Source organism: Ambystoma mexicanum, chromosome 1p (genome assembly GCF_040938575.1).
Source record: "Ambystoma mexicanum isolate Mex_15411 chromosome 1p, UKY_AmexF1_1, whole genome shotgun sequence".
In the NCBI taxonomy this organism is placed as follows: Eukaryota; Metazoa; Chordata; class Amphibia; order Caudata; family Ambystomatidae; genus Ambystoma; species Ambystoma mexicanum.
In genome coordinates, this window is record NC_090921.1 from 778,452,506 (window position 1) to 778,469,815 (window position 17,310).

At 45.0% G+C, this 17,310-nt stretch overlaps 1 protein-coding gene across 5 annotated transcripts in view; it reads right to left on the minus strand.

The window, feature by feature from the left end:
* DENND4B (DENN domain containing 4B) overlaps nucleotides 1-17,310 on the minus strand; it is a 2,051,633-nt gene that overhangs the window by 472,353 nt on the left and 1,561,970 nt on the right. For 4 of the 5 annotated variants that reach the window (XM_069651348.1, XM_069651357.1, XM_069651374.1 and 1 more), the window contains one exon: nucleotides 5,917-6,099. In XM_069651348.1, coding sequence (XP_069507449.1) covers nucleotides 5,917-6,099 — 183 coding nt within the window. The remainder of the gene's footprint in view (nucleotides 1-5,916; nucleotides 6,100-17,310) is intronic. The other variant, XM_069651381.1, reaches the window with a different exon arrangement.

Consider the following 17,310-nt stretch of genomic DNA (forward strand, 5'->3'; position numbering starts at 1 on the left):
ATATAAAAAATGTTTAAGTCTCTGGAAGAACCGGCATTCAGCAACACACGACTGGAGCTGGTTTTTGCAGCTGTGTCTGGTAGTTTCTGTCCTTTTGCACATTATGTCAAATAATGACTCTTGCCTTTTGTCCCTTCAAGCAATGGATCTTCGAGGGGGGCTACTGTCATGCTTCTGCATCTGTGCCTCTGGGTGTTGCTGTCTTCAGACCTGTAGGGTGTTTTCTACCATCTTCAGAGAAGCCCTAAATCATTATTTGACATTTCCTTTCGGAATCTGTATTTCCGAAAACGTGGACTTAATGCATCCACAATCCCCAGAAGCCCTAGAGATCAGTACTACATTCACCTTCCCAGGACCAGAGAGGGAGGAGGCAGATTACCTTCAGGTGTGCTGCTCCAGGTGCTGCTAATTAGCCTGCTACAGCACAGGGCAAGGAAGTATTTAAGCAGCTGCATGCAGGTGCACATGTCTCTTGCACCGAGTTTGCTTCAAGCCCTTTTTTGCCTTGAGCCACGATATTCTGTTTACTGTTGCTGTCAGTTCCTGCTCCTGTTCCAGTGCACGGTGCTCCCTGTCTGACAGCCCTGCCAATCTCCTCTGCCTTCTGCCCGGCTCCTCTGGGCTCCCTGCCTTGCAGCCTGCTACTCTCCTCTGCCTTCTGTCCTGCTCCTTTGGGCTCCCTGCCTTGCAGCCTGCTACTCTGTTGCAGTCATTGTTCCCTGTCTGTAACGCCCTTGCTCCCTACCTCCTATTATCTGGCTCCCTGCCTGCTGTTCCTTCTTCCTTTCCTTCAGTCTGTGTTTCCTGGCTTCAGCTGCCAAGTTCCAGTCTTGGGTTTCCTTGTATCCATCTTCTGTCCTGCCTTTGTTATCCCACTTCAGAGCTACAGTTTCCTTGTTTATCTGTCTTGTGTCCAGCCCTCGTTATCCCACTTCAGAGCTAAAGTTTTCTTGTTTGTCTTCTGTCCAGAACTCGATAATCCACTTCAGAGCTACATAGTCCTTGTAATCTGTCTTCTGTCCAGCCCTTAATAATAATAATAATAATTTGGCATTTATATAGCGCTACGAACCCTCAGGTATCTGAGCGCTGCTTATTATTACCCACGGAGTGTGGTGCTCATTTATCGACCTCGGAAGGATGAAAGGCTGATTTTGGCCCCGCCGGGATTCGAACCTGCGTTAGCAGGCTCTGCACGAATGTCAAAGTGAGCGCTCTACTCACTGTGCCACTTGACCGGCTGACTTGGTATCCCACTTCACAGCTACAGATATTTGGCTTCTATTCTACCCTTGTTTTCCCACTTCAGAGCTACAGTTTCCCCGTTATCTGTCTTCAGTCCTGCCCTGGTTATTCCAGTCCAGATTTACAGTCCTGATTACCAGTCTGCAGTTCCAGTCTCCTGTATTATTGCAAATAAATTATTTTCTACTTGCTTTCCCCCTTCTAAACCTTGCTTACTTGACTGCCTAGTTGTCCCCAGTTGTTTATGTTACTTTTCTTGTCCTCACTTGTGCTTCTGTTATTCCTTTCTTCAGAGTTTGCCAGCTGGGTTTCCAAGCAGGCAATCTCTGCCCCTTCCCTTGTCTTGTTTTACTTGTAGACTATAGTAAATTAAATGTAACAGTGTGTTGCGTTCTGTTCCCTCAAAGGGCATCCGCTGTAGGTTCCGGCTGGACCCATACCGGCTTGTCTTATGTAAGTACACTCCTTGTTTGTGCCCTAGACAGACACAGAAGCCACTCTTGCTTCCCCTTTCCATGGGCTTGCAAGGAGTGGTGCCTGTAAAAGTAACTTACACAGAGGCATTGAGCTTCCCTTATATCTGTGGGCAGTCTCTAGTCCAACCTGTGTATACACCCCTATTGGGTTTCCTCATTGTTTGTCCACTGCATGGTTCCCATCCCTTTTTGTTCACCATTGAGATCCGTCTTTTCTTCCTGTTCTGTCATTCTGAATTACCTTGCCTATTCTTCAGTCTTGTTTAGCTTCCTGCTTTGTGCGCTTAACTGCCCCCTAACATCAGCACAGCCACCCAAAACCTACCTGGGTGCCCTGCGCAACTTATGACAATATCTTCCTTTTATTTTCCACATGGATTTCTTTTTGCATTGCTTTCAACCAAATGAAAAGATGTCACATTATTGGTTATAATAGGCAGTCCCATGTATGCGGCTATAGTAGGTGGTCTAGGAAGTTCCTCACATGAACATGAGTCCTTGCCCGAAAGGTGGGAGTCATTCCCAGTGAAGTCCTTCTTGACTTGACCACTACAGAGGGTTTTGCGGAGCGGGCTCACCACCCTAACCTCACAGGGGGAGTTTCCCCCTTAGGGAGAAGGGACAAATATCTGTGATTCATCACAGCACCAAGACATTATACTTCAGAGAAAAATAGATACAGCGTCACTTAGAATAGTTACAGTGTAATCAGGCAATCCTATAAGCACAAGTGGAATACAAGATTTAAAAAAAATCCCTGGTGCAAGTCAAAGTTCCATTCTTTGGAGTAAAACTCACTGGAAGTAGGGTGAATGTAGGAAAAATGTCCATGGCAGGTAGTTATCCCAAAAGTAACTTTGGAACAGTGTTAGGAGAGTAAAATGTTCCCCATAGGAATCAACTAACCAAAGGCAGATCTGCATGTATGGAGAAAAGACAGATGTTCTACCACACAGGTGCAGATTCGACAAACAACCCCACGGGACAGCAGAGGAGATCCCAACGAAAAGCTCCAGAGGTACGTTTGAGAACACAGAGGAGATTTACCACAGCAGGAATCTGCCCCAATGGAAGTCAGTGGTTTAAGCCTACCTGCAAAAACATTTTTAACTACGCACCCTGGGGACCCCTGAGGGTAAGTACCAACAATAACCCACCAACTAAGGTTTCAGAGGCAGGTGCTCATGGTAATGGTTCCCAAAATGTACTTCAGGAAGGGAGTATAATAATTCAGGTGAGTTTTAAAGAATCCAAACAGCCAGGAACATGAATCCTGGGTCAACGATGACCCATATGCCTAAAACGAACAACAAACGCCTTTCTTAAAAGCGGAACACTGAAGCCAGAAGCAAAAGCAAAGGTGATGACTCCAGAAAGGCAGTAGAACTTGACCAACAAAGAAAGGCAACGCAGCAGCAAAAGATGCTCCCACAAAGACTATTATTGTGGAAGCGAACCATGGTGTTCCAAAGGAGCATTTGAGGCAGGGTACTAGGATCGCAATAAAACATTTCAGGCAACGGCAATTTTCAAGGCCCAGGTGGCACGATAGGGAAATGAATCGGTAGTCAGCTGCTGTTAAATGGGATGTCTGTGGTAAAATGGTCCAGTGACGTTTGCAGCATTGAAGAAGTGGCCGAACCAATGAAGGAGACCTGCACGAGGAGGCCCTAGAAGGATGTCCAGCAGCTGAAAATTGAAACCAGGGATCAGCCCAGACACAGGATACAGCCCTTATGCCTAGATCTAGCCTTTAAAATACAGCCCAAAACTAGTCTGAATCCTCCAGCACGTGAGTAAACTACCAGCCTTCCAAGAAATTCGTCAAAATTGAGTGTAGGCTAAGGATTACCCCAGGTAACATAACATAAAATAACATAACAGGTGTGTATTTGTAGAGCACACATTCACCCCCAGAGGGGCATCTTGGCACTATTGACCGATAACAGATGTTTATTGTTACCAAACTGAATGGTACTCATTTTATGGACCGCAATCGGATGAAGGGCTGAATGGACCTACGGGGATTTGAACCTGTGAACATGAGGTCAAAGTAGTGGATGCATCAGTCCACTGAGCCACAGACCCGACTCGTATACCAACACACATAGGGCTGGCCTGAGGAAGCCCGCAAATCACAATAAGGTGTTAAAAGCAAAGGGTTAGGTGGCCAGACAATCTGGTTGGCCCCTTAACCTACCTATCACCCCAGAATACTGTCACAGGATGTAAAATGGCCAACCCAGGGACAAGGACTGACCTATACCAGTCAAAGCCAATATGGTGGGTGCATGACTGGGCTCACAAAGAGCCCATTTGTGCACAATGGCCATTGTAGACATGCCTCGTGATTTCCTAAACAAATGTCCTTAAAACAAAGTGGCCAAGTGCAGGACTTTAAAAAAATACATTGGTAACTTAATGGCTACCAAAAAGGTACATTAGGCTACCAATGTGGTATATCGGTTTGTACCCCTGGTGAACCGAAAACTAAACTACAGATGCCATCAGACGACTCCCTAAAGCCAATATAGGGTGGTATAATCAAACATGTCAGGCGTAGAAAGCAACTCTGTCCCAGAGTCGTATGTGCAACCATGATACCATATACTCTAGGAGAGTAAAACAGTGTTGGAGTGGCAGGGTGACTTCAGTAGAAGTCCCTCCAGTCACAAAAACAGGGTACGGATCCAACAAATAGGAAGGGGGGAGCAAACAGTCAAAGGATCCCTAAAAAGACCCTATAACAGTGGCATTCAAACTGTTGGGCTAGTACCCCCTGGGGGAGCACGCAGGGTGAAGGGGCTCTTCCAAAAGGGAGTAGAACGGTGACTCATTTTAATAGAAAATATAAGCAGAAATGAAATCTAGGGGGGACCAATAGCAATATTTGTAGCCAAGGGAGGCTCGCATAAACAAGTTTGAATACCACTGTCCTAATAGAACGGACACAAATGAAATTCTGTACACCCTAAGCCTAGTGCCCTGGGGATACGTACAGACACAGAAGATTCGTTTTCTTGATTTCTGGGTTTCAAGAAATTTTATAAAATCATGGCCAATTCCCTTTTGAACTTCCTACTTCAGTCAACGTCAAAGTGGTTTTGGACAGCGCACACTGGTCACTGGCATGCTGTACCCTTGCCCAAAATTGCACTTGCTACATTTAAGTGTTCTTTTTCACTGACTGGCTATATGCATGCAGCTATTACATGGGTTCAGAAAAGAAAAACGTGTGGAGAGGCAACTATATTTCCAAGTGAGAAAATAGTTTTACTTCCCCCTCGCAAATATTTCTGTTTATAAAAAAGAACCGGTCAGTCAGTCAATAGAATGAGCTCATCCCCCTGTGGGTATGGGGTGTTCACCAGCATGCAGCTGCAGTGAAAAAGTGTCAAATAATAAGATGAAGTGTTGCCTCAAATTAATCCTGTGGGAAATGAGACTGGACAATGGCACTGCATCAATAAGTAACTCAGTTGAAGAGATGAGACTGACTAAAGAATATTCAAGAAACAACCCCCAGTTTGGGCTTGACCCATCCACTGATTGGAGACCCCAATATGCAGGGGAGGAATTGGCCTAAAACAAAACAGCTGTACTGTGGCAAAAACTGTAATGCCGGAGCACCATTCCGTGTAGACACGAGGCACATATTTTACTGTCAGAGTGACTATTTTGACAGAGGAAATGAACACCATCCCAGCATTGCATGCTCAGAAGGAATGAACGTTTGAATTACTAGCACAGACATGGATGATACATTAATGGTCATTCTTATGTTCCCAAAATGCACTTTGTTATTAAGCAAAGCACCCAGCATCCTATATTCAGGGCATGCACATCATTCAGCACTTACCTCCGTTCCCCCCTCCCCCACCACTGATAATCTGACCCCAGTTCCGCCCACATCACCGGCAATCACCCCAGTAAATATTGTCAATTTCCAGCACTGCTAATATGTTACAAGTTTCGGGTCTTACAAGCATTGGGTGTTAGAGGTGTTCTCCTTCTGTGATAGTGTCAGACTTATAGCAGCATTACCTCTGTGCTGGTGTCCGCCAGTACAGCAGAGCTCAGTCTCTGCTGTTGCCAAGCAGCGGCTCTTTCAATGTTCTCTAGTGCCAGTCACTACATATTGTGTTCTTAGTATGTACAAGCATACAAGCAACAACTCTTCCCACACACTTACTCGGAGGTACCCCCAACTCCATATTGCACTGCTCACTTCTATTACAGCTCATGCTGCGACTTTTCACTAGCTTCCCAGCCAAATTCTCATTGCTCTCGCGCATGCTGCGGCCGGCCCAGGTAGTCTGACGGCAGAGGCCAAGCCTGGTAGGTGTCTCTTCTGAGGACCGGTCGTTGAAGTCCACTGAAAAAAAAAGCACATAATGAAATTGGTTCGCTCAAAAAGCACATTCCGTGTTCTCACTATACACAGAGCAAATACATGGGAGTTCACAGAAAATGACATACGTGAAGTTAGAACATCGCACCGAAAACAAACGGGTATTTTGTATTCAAAACAGCAAATACAAGCAGAGGTAATTCACAATGGCCTTTGAGAAGTTTTCAAGACCAGGCAAAAATAATCTTCCCAACGAATTAAGCAACTTGGTAATTGATGGTTTCTACATATTGTTGTGTGTTTAAACTATCATATTAGGGCGTCCTATATGGCCAGGATGTCACCTAACCCAACCCAACCCACCCCCCTTCCCCCAGACGTGCAGATTGCCCAAGCAATCTGTGAAAGGCATAGCTAGGAATGCCTGCTATTTGCCTGGTGCCCTTGCCCTACAACAGGTAAGAAACAACAACCTTTTTCTCCTAGCGTGTGCTATGGCTAACCAGGCCCCAGCTGTCCCAAGTTTGTAACCTGGCTCTATGTGGTGTCTTAAAGTGTCTCACATCTAGGTCTTCCAAAGAAAGCACAACGTTTGTTGTGCTCTATTGTTGACTCTCATCTAAATATCCCGGCAAAGCACATTGCATATGTTCTTTATTGTGATATGTGTTTTCATAACCAACTAGCCCTTTGAAAGTACACTTATCTATACTTTACTTTATTATGTTCGCTTCCAGGTATTCCTAACAAAACGCTTTGCATGGTTTCAACTTTTTTTGTCAATTGTGCTTTGATATATTCACAAAGCTGCTCCCTAAAAACCACATTGAACTCCTGTTTTATTGTGTGCCCTGTTGTGATTCAAATCTATTTGGCCCTGGGAGGCAACATCTAATTGAATAGATTTGATTAGTGTCAAGTTGTATACTGCAGCATATTCATATGTGGCGGTCCCTGTGAAATTATACTGCCAATGTGTGTGCTTCATACTCTTCACAGAAATGTATACGTAGCACAAAAACAAGATTTGTCTAACAGTCTCACTTTTTTATGTTCTTTATTCGATTTTCACCTTTGGATACATAGGAAATGAACAAGTCCCCTCCCCCCTTCTGCTTTTCCAGAAATTATGTTAGATACATTTCTTTTTAAAGATTCGTGGCCTGTGGTACATATGTTCTTGGTCTTTCAGATGGTTGATAAATGGGGACTGAACCTTGAGGTACTTATCACAAGTATTATAACTCAGCAGGGCTGAGATCCTCTCCATAGAGAGAATTTCCCATTTTTTTTATCCACCAACAAGCTATAGGTGGGCCTTCCAGAAGCTTCCAAAATTGTGCTGATGCCAGACAGGCTGCATTTAAGGAGGGCTGAAATTTAACTTGCTCTGGATCCTGTCCGCGGGTAATGGCCCTCATCGTCAGTAGCCATTGAGAGGATCAGCAGTGAGTCTAGGGGGAGTTGTGTACCCAGAATGTCATTAATTTTGGCAAAGATTTCCTTCCAGTATGTTTGTATCATTGGGCATCGCCACCACATACGAGTCATCTCTCTTCCTCTCTCCTGCTGATCTCTCACTGTTTTTGCACTGGGGTCCTGGCTACCCTCTGAATTAGGGCCCTGATCCCTGCCCACCCAGCGGCGTACCCGCACTGCCTCCTGGAAACCCTTGCACTTGGGTCTGTATTTGCAACGCTACAGTCCCCTTCCCTGCACTTATCAGACACCAGTTGTCTGCGCTTAATTCTTGCACTTGCCACTTGCCGGCCGCACTGCCTGTTTTTTATCACGTGTTCAGCACTTTCCACTCCTCGCTTCCCACTTTCCTGCTTCCCTCTCCCCTGCACTTGCGCGTTCTCAATGTCACTGGGCCTTGTAAGATCGTTGTTTTGTCCTACCTTGTACCCCTCCCTTGCCTCGGTTCCATGTGTTAATATCCCCGCAAAAATATCGCCATACTAAAATATCACCATATTTTTGCGGCGATATTAAGGCATGGAACCTGCGGGGGACATCCTCGCAACCCCCATATTTGAAAGGGAGCGGGGGACACACCCGCTCCCAAAAACCCAAAATATTATCCCCACTAAAAATATCACCTATGGCTGTTCCCGACGACCATATATACGGTGATATTTTTGTTGGGGATAATATTACCTGATATCCTTGCCTCGTCGTGCCTTGAAACACTTGTGTATGGGCGTGATATAAATAAAATATATCATATCATATCCCCCGTTTCCCCACATCCCTGCCAGCACAAACTCTCAGCATAGAGTGCCAGCTGATAGTGGGCTAGCGGTAGAATCCCTTCAATCCAAGTTTTGTTGCGGATGCATTGGTCCAACGGCTCCAATGCCAGAATCAAAATTGTGGGAGGGGTGATGTTGGGGGTCGGGGGGGGGGGGGGAGTATATAGGGGTTTGGGTATCCTTCCCACAGGGATTGTATTGGACAACAGTCCGTTTGCTTTCACCTTGGTAATGTGGGAATTGAAAAATCTCCATTGCCATACGAAAGAATCTCAGGCCGAACCCAAAAGCTCTCATAGTGCGTTCCAGGTAATTCCAACCTAGGCTATCAAATGGTTTATATGCATCGAGGGCCAGGACCACAACATGCTGACTTGACTCACTGCGCACCCAATTGAATCAGGTGTATTGCCATACTAATATTGTCATGGGCGCCGCTGCAAACAGGGAGTGCAGGACTTTTAGTAAGGGAGCAGCCAAGATGTGTGCATATATCTGAGCATCTCCGTTGGGAAGGGAGATGCGATGATAAAAAGAGCACGCTTCAGGATCTTTACCTGGTTTTAGTATGAGGACTGTTGCAGATTCTGCCCTAGAGGGGGGTATTGAGTCCGAAAAGAGGAATGTGCTGTATAGTTTGGAGTATTAAGGCTCTAGGGCCAGTTTAAAGGTCTTATAAAGTAGGTTAGGTAATCCATCCGGGCCTGGTGTCTTTTTCCTGCTCTACTTCTTTAGCTGAAATGGGTTCCTCAAGTATATCTCTATCCGCGTGCAGAAATTGCTTGAGGGCTGCTGTGGATAAGAATCCTGAGAGTTCATTCTGATTTGTTGTGACTGGTGCGAGTTTGGTAGCAATCCTCCAAGCTAGAGTTACACTGTCTCACTTAACTGTCCCTAAGAAAGCATGCCGTATAATCCCTAATGCATGCTCAACCTGGCTCGCATGGAGGCTTCTCCCAAAGTGCAGTGTGAATCGCTACACAGTGTGCTGTTTTGTGTTTCACACCTAGGAATGGGGCTTTGAGTGGTCGCATGTTGTATACCACTGTTTTGTAAATCTGGATGCACCTATAAAAGTGCATTGTCGCACTATATGCTTCAATCCAAGGTGCATGCCCCTTTGCTCCCTTAACAAAAAGCCCTGGATAGTTTTACACAATGCCTCACATCTAATTATCACTGAATTGCTTCTAAATTGTGCTCTGCTGTATTCAATTAAAGGCATCCCTGAAGACCACATTGCATCACTTTGCCTTCAGTCACATAGAGCTCACCACCCCAGGTACTCCTGGAGTGGCATACTGAACGGCTTCTACTTCACTGTTGAGTTAAGTATCCTGGTATTATAGGGAAGGTACTTTACTGGGTTAGGGAGGTTTTGCCGAAGCAGAATTTGTCGAAGGAGAATTTGTTGAATATGTTTGGATTAATTTCAACGCAAATGTAGGGGGGGGTCGTTTGGGTAATAAAAAAGGTGGGGGTGGGAAGTGCAGGGAGAGTGCCGGGGGATACTAACTTTACATTCCCTCAAGAAGAGTTAGGCAGGATACAGAGTATTCACAATAGATCAAAAGAACATAGTAGAACAAGTAAACACTGACCAGGGCTTGGTGTAAAAGAGATATAATTATTTATTTAAAACCACATCTAGTAAAACACACAGGCACTAATGTTAAGCAGTTCAAAAACACGGTCACTAAAAGATATACACTCCCTTAAAAGAATATTAGACAATTATTAAGTAAAGCCCCACTTATTTTCAGACAGCGTTGAGCGCTTAATGCAGATGGCACTCTAATAATTTGTTTTAAAAAGGGAGAGAAAAGCAGAGTATAATTTGAAACAGATCCCAACACTTTCACAAGAACACAACAAGAGAGGAAGGCAAAGTAAAACCGTGAAGTTAGAGTTCAGAAGGCCGGATCCACTTTAAGAGGATCAGAACGAAATGTGTCCAAGGTCACACGGTTGCAGTGGATAAAAGTCTTGAAAAGGTTCAGAAAGGGTTGGACCAAAGAAAGGGACCCGTTAGATGGTCAAGGCGGCCAGCCCAGTCGAGAAGGTTAAGGGATTATTATTACCTTGTAGCAATCTTTAGAAAGGGAGGCATGGCGGACACGGTACCTTAAAGTGGTGAGAATACTCCAGCGGAGGCAGTTGTTCCTGGCAGCGGATGCAAGTCGGTGCTTCGTCCGGGGGAAGAGAGGATCTCGTCGGGGAGGATGACAGGAGTCCGTTGCACTGCCAGGGAAGAAACCAGCCGCGGAGTTCTCAGGTAAAAGGAGCGGTCCTTTTATTTGCGGTCCACTGGTAAGTGGCTATCTGGTTGCCGGGGTGCTTGGCACGGGCAAAATCGACCACAAGCCGTCCTGGGATGCGAGGAAAAGAAGGTAAACTGGTTGTGCCCACCAGTCAGGGGAAGAAGCCTCTCCAGCCGGGAGATCTTCTCTGTCGTCGGGAAGTGGTGAGTCGGTTCCGCAGGGCTCCACCGGTGGTGTCGTTGTGGTAGGTCGGCTCAGCTTCTCCCTCGTCGGATTCTCAGGTCCTGTGGCGACTTCTGAAGTTCCAGTCCCCAAAGCCCTGCTTTTATGCAGCACACCCCCATTCACTCAGCCTAGCTGTCAATCAAACATGCTAAGTGGTGAGCCGCCAGGCTCACCACTTGGGCCAATCACACAAGAGTGCGACTTGAGTTACCAAGGTAACTCAGTCCAGGGTGCCTAAACCCCCTCCCACACCTCCTGTGGTACCCAGACAAAGTGGCACCACTTTTGGAGGCTTCTGCGGAGAAGCCTGCCAAAAAGTGGAACAAAGGGCTCGACTTGGGTTGGAGTCACAGAAGAGAACACAAACGCCATTTTAGAATCGAGTGCTGGCAAAAATTACCAACCGGCAAATTAATATTAATTAAATAAACCGGCGGTATGTTCAAGGCTATGAGAATTAAATAATTAAAGTTGGTAGCCTCGAACAATGGAAAATCCCATAGGGATATATTTGCGGTCGAATATAAAAAGTAGTATCCACTGGCACCAGCCAAAACTCGATCAGCGGGGACAGAGACGTGCCCCCTCGACTAACAGACCCCGGGGCAATCGAATTGCCCCGACCAGTACGTCCACAATATGATGGTTTGTACCGGTTTCTGTTAATAATTTGGGACTAGTAAAGCCAATGGTGACTTTACATGCCCTGGGAGACAGTAGTCAGTCCCAGGGTATGGAGTCTATGTTTGGGGGTCACTATGACACCCCTGTGTTACTGCACGGAGCGTGCTGTGTAACACACATAGTAAAAACACATGAGGTCTTATGGAGTAAAGGACCCCATAGCCCATAAAACACATTAACAGTCAAAGGAACACCATAAATCATGTCCAAGAGTGGGAGAAAAAGAGTCTCACTCTTAGCAGGAGAAAAAAACAAACTCCAGAAATCCAGCAAAGCTGCTGGGGGACTCACTAGGTTAGGAAATTCAGCCTAAAGAGAGAATTCTCCCTAACAAGAGCTACTTATCCATGTTAATACTTGCAGAACGACGTAGGCATAGACCACATAGCAGCTTTGCTGATCACATCCCATGGCACATGCCTCTGAGTGCAAGCTGGGGTGCAAGCTGCTGGGAGGAGGAATTCCTTGGACTCTGTAAACTTAAAAAATAGCAGAAATCATCCAGCGAACGTTTGGGTCTTTAGATGTCTGCTGGGCAGGCGATAAACCATTGAAAGTGATAAAAATAACTACAGACTTTCAAAAAGCTCTTGTAAGTGCCAGGTAGAATTTAAGAGCTCTCCTTAGTTTACTCTGCTCTTGAAGAGGGAGAAGAAAAGAATGTAAGAAAGCAAACCTTCTGATTTATATGGAATGAGGGCACCATCTTTGGAGAAAAGAAAGGCACGTACCTAGCACCACTTTATCCTTGTTGAAAACCATACACTGTTCCAATGAGGAGAATGTCTCAATTTCATAAATTCTCAGAAATACCAGAAGAACAGTTTTCCAAGTGACCAGCATGATGCCAACTGTAGCCATCGGCTTGAATGATTTCTGAGCCAAAGCTCAAAGAAGAATGTTAAGGTTTCACATTGGATGTGGTTTCTTGACTGGTGGGAACATCCTGGGAAGACCATCTAAGCATCACTTAATAGTGGGATTTGCTGACAAAATAACATCCTTTTTATTTCTATAGGCACATATGGTCGCTAAATAGGTTCTATAGGTGTCAACTTGAACACCAGATTGTGCCAAATAGAACGAAAATGAAAGGACATCATCAATTGTACATGTTAGAGGATTCAACTGATTGTCTTGAGCCCAGTGACAAAAACACAACCATTTACTTTCATACTGAGATCTTGTAGATGGTTTCCTCGCCGCTTTGATCACCTTCAAGTTGTCTTTGAAAATCCGTATGTGGCCAAAAGCCAGTTCCTCAGGCACCAAGCTGCTAAGGCTAAGAATTGAGGGGCAAGGATGGAAAATTAACCAGTGTTGATGAAACAGGAGAACTAGTGTCCGATGAATCAGGAGTGGTGTTTCCTCTGCAATGTGGAGGAAGTCCAAAAAAAAACAAAAACAATCTTGCCGCTCGCGAGGAGCCACCAATATTAGACTGCAGTGGTGAGATCTCTTGAATTGGTCAACCACTCTCTAAATACAGAAAAGTGATGGAAATGCATAAACCTCTCGTTGCTCCACTCTATCTCACCGTGTGACCAGTAATCTTTGGCCAAGACCCAACCATGATACAAATGACAGGCATTTGGTCATGTTTTTCTTTTTAAAATGATCGATCTTTGGAAAGCTCCACATGTTGAAGACCTTTCGAAGATAGGAGGGAATAGAGTTACCATTTGCGATTCCTTGCATTCAGTCTGCTGAGCCTGTCGACTTCAGTGTTTTGATGCCCTGAGAGACGGGATGCCATTAGAAAGATGTTGTGGGAAGAAGGAGTCGGACTAGAGATTAACATTACAAATAGTCCTGCGTCCGAAACCTAACCCCGCCCCCCCAATCTGGCCCTACCACTTTTAGAAAAACTTAAACATTAGCCTTTCCACTCAGGCTTCTTCTAGCCAAAGCTAATTGGGTTGCTCCCAAGTACTGTTCATCAGTCTAACGTGGGTTTCCATTAGTTTGTCAAAGTGACGTTTTCAGTCCTCTCTTCAGGTTCCTTATAATAAGTTTGAAGTCTTTACACAAAGCCAATTAATGGTTCCATTTCCTTAAAAGGAGAAATGATTCTGTTAGACCTATTCCACCAATTTGTGGCATTGTCTTTCAAATTGTTTTTGATTTAGGATTGAATAATTGAACCCTCCAATTTCCCTGTTTTCCAAGTGTTGAAAAATTGTACTTATTTTTCTAGGGCTCCCCAAAGCCTGCTGGCCCTCTGATTTTCTCAGCTCAGTAGGGTCTCTCTTGGGCATCTGCCTTTGTCCAGCAATTAGGTTTGTCTGGCACCCATAACACTTTTGGCTTCTCCAACTTCTTGTCTCGCTCTCTTTAGTTAATCCCCTTTTTCTTTTGAATTTGCTTAAGTCAGGGACGTAACCAGTCTTTACCTTCTCAGGAGTGCTCGCTTCCCCCTTTGCCTGCAGTTGCAACACTTTTCGCATGGAGACAGGGGATTTGGTTTTTTTCCATTGCAGCTTGGTCTCTGTGATGCTTAACCGCCTCCACCATGGCTGCTGTGTGGTATTGCCATCAGTCGAGACGGTCTCTCTCTAATCCCCATATCTATCTCTGTTTCAGCGTTGTCTCCCATCACAACGCCAGCCTTCTGCCGTCTCTCTCTCTTTCAGCGCTCTCTCTCCACGCTACCGCTGGCTCTGCGGTGTAGCATGGCTTTGCCCCTCCAGGACGTTCTCAAGTCAGAGGCTTGACTCTGTGTAGGTTTCTTCTCTGTCCATTCCAGCTTCCTTATCTCTTTATTCTCACACCATGTTTCCACGGTGTGTGTTGATCTCCCTCAGCTGTTGAGTTCAAAAGGATCCCAGTGTTGCCATCAGCCAAATATCTGGGAATAACAGTATGTTGGGTATGCCAATCCATGGCAATAATATCAGTCTTTTCGATTCCCATATGGGCAGACACAGTGTTATTTGTAGGGATTTCCTTGTAGGAATAGGAATCCTTGTAAGGGTAGTCACTCCAAGCGAGGTCCCACTTTCCCAGAGCCTTAGGGAGCATCTTGCTTAGTGGGCTCACCCTCCAGCCTCAAAGGTGGTGGTTCTCCCCGTTGGAAGAAGGGACAAATTGCCCAGATTTGTCACAATAAAAAGGTCTGGGGATGCGGTCCCTCCCTGTATGTTCACATAGAATATAGAGGTTGTTCCGCCCATCTTGAATGCGTGGGAGAAAATACTTGACTACAGTGAAGCATTGCATGGGTGAAAAGATCGCTCATTGCAGTACCCCACTCCCTCAAGCGATGCATCAGTGGTGATCAATAGGGAGGGAAATGGGAGTCTCTAGGGAGCCGAAGGCTTTTGGGCCATCGGTGTGGCCCGCACACCCTTTAGCCCAAGAAGGGTCAATCTGTCTTTTTCAATCATCTATTGTTGCCAAAATCTCAAAACCAAAGTTACATCAAGAAATACTTTCAAGATGTTTAATGTGTAAAAATCCGTCCTTTTTAAACCATCTAAGTCACACCAAAGCACTGGTGTGTATTTCTAAGGCAAGGGGCACGTATTAGGCCTATGCATTTTGGACCACATGGCCTTCATCTGGTCCACATGCCCTGGCTCTTTAAACAAAAACAATCCTTGTATGCTATTGGACCATCGATAATTGTTTACAATATATTGTCAAGCAATGTGAACATAATCACAGTTATAAATGTACATTTTTCATAATCAAATCAGTAACATGGTGCCCACAGTGAACAGTACAACAAATAGTAACATTTAGACAGGGAGAGACACATCAAATATCTTAAGTGCAATGAATATTTGTCACATAGTCCATTCAGCTCTCCTCAAAACTGCATGTTAATGCCAGTGTTCCCAATAATGCTTCATTTATCTCTGTCCCTCTTTACATCCACTGATCCTATTTCATTTACTAATGTGCATATAAGAAATATGCCTGTTAGTCTTGTTTACACCCAGCGGCAACAGCGGTATACAAGATTTCATTTTGCTGCGCATTACTGCAATCACCCTCTTAAAGGCACAAATAATATGCGTGTAGATTAGAGTTTCCGTGTCTGTGAGCGTTAGTCTAAAATATTGGATATTAACGCTTGGTAATTGTTAGTAGTGCTTTTAAATAAACATTGGTGTATAAAACCTGTGATCTATTAGAAAGTTGAGCTCACTGACCTGCTGCCAGCAGTAGCGAGCATACCTTGCGTATAAACGTATCTCACACGATCTAAAGGAAAATAAATTGAACGAACACCTGATAATTATGTGTGCATTATGTCACAAGCGTAATTAGATACTTGTGAGATTCTCAGTGAGCTTCTGCGCTTACCTGATTCTCAAATTGTGTTGGCGTGGTGGTATACGGTATACGTGGCAGTAACCAGACTGCTGTATCTGTGTCTCCTTAGTAGCATCCGTTGTTAAGGTGATGACGCCGTTCACGTCTAGCAGGGTGGCCATGGCGTTGCGAACGCAGTGGCCATCTTGTTTTTGCCTGTTGGCTGATCTAAAAGCTGTGTTCGCACGTATCGATATCCCAAATACATATTTGACATAATGTGCTTCACTGTGATAATAAATGCAATCTTGTTATGTTATTGAGCTTATACAGCGCCAACGCCCATAGGCATCCAGGCGCCGAGAGATAGAGTGATAAGGAAGCTGACTTTGGATAGTTTGCTAATTGAAGAGAATCATTTTCAGTTGTTTACGGAAGGCGAGATGATTCTCCATTTTCCGTAGTTGTAGGGGCAGGGCGTTCCAAGCCATGGCCCCTTGAACATGGAACGAGCGTCCAAGGCTTCGGGTTCTAATTACCGATGAGATTCCAATAGGAAGCCTTTAGCTGATCGAAGGTTTTTCTTAGGTTGATAAAGTTTAACCTTATCCTTCAGGTATGCTGGGGCGTTACCAAAAATACACTTATGGCATGTGGCTAACAACAAACTGAATTCTAGCTGTCACTGGAAGCCAGTGTAACTTTTTCCTAGCTGTGGTCGTGGGCTCTGATCTTTTCATCTGAAAGATTATGCGTATGGCTGCGTTTAGAATTTTTTGCAGCTGTTGGATTCAGGGGCGTAGGAGACCCATAAAACCTGGGGGGGACAGGGGACACCTTGGGGACTTGAGCGGGGAGAGGCAGGAATTGCCTGCTTGCAGATACTCCTTTACATCTTCCCCCCATCACTGAAATATGCAGTAAATTGTACAGGAGCTTACCCAAATGTATGGAAATACTTTGGTCTTAATAATATTCCCCCCACGGGCCTTGATTTTCTCTTCCACCTCAGTTGGTGTGATGATCTGTTTCACTTCTTGTGTTTCTCCAGGTCTCCCAGCAATGGACCTTTAGAGAGATCTTTTATAATACTCTCACCTGCGCTTTAACTGCAGATGCTTTATGGAGTTTCGCCAACCCATCCTATACTATTCCACTTGAACCCTCAATGATGGAACATGACTGTGCCCCTTTACAGCAGTGTATGAGCTGCAATCATACCTCAGCACCAGGGTATTCACTGGATTTACATGGATAGCGGAACAAGTGCTGTTGTGAATCTCGAGGCTCTGCTTTATTATTTTTTGGGTCACCCAGATGGCTTATGGTGACCTCTATTAAAACTCATCTAAACCTCATTATTCAGCTTGTGCTGGGTACCAGAAATTCAGTTGCATCTCTATTTTAAAACAAGCGTTGGCAACGCCAACCGTTTGGGTTTTAATGTAGGCATGGAAAAGGCACATGCCAGGCACCGCCATAGTGGAATTAGGTACCCTCTGATGGTAGCAGCTGCAAAATGGTGCAAGTACCTGGACATTTAATGGCAG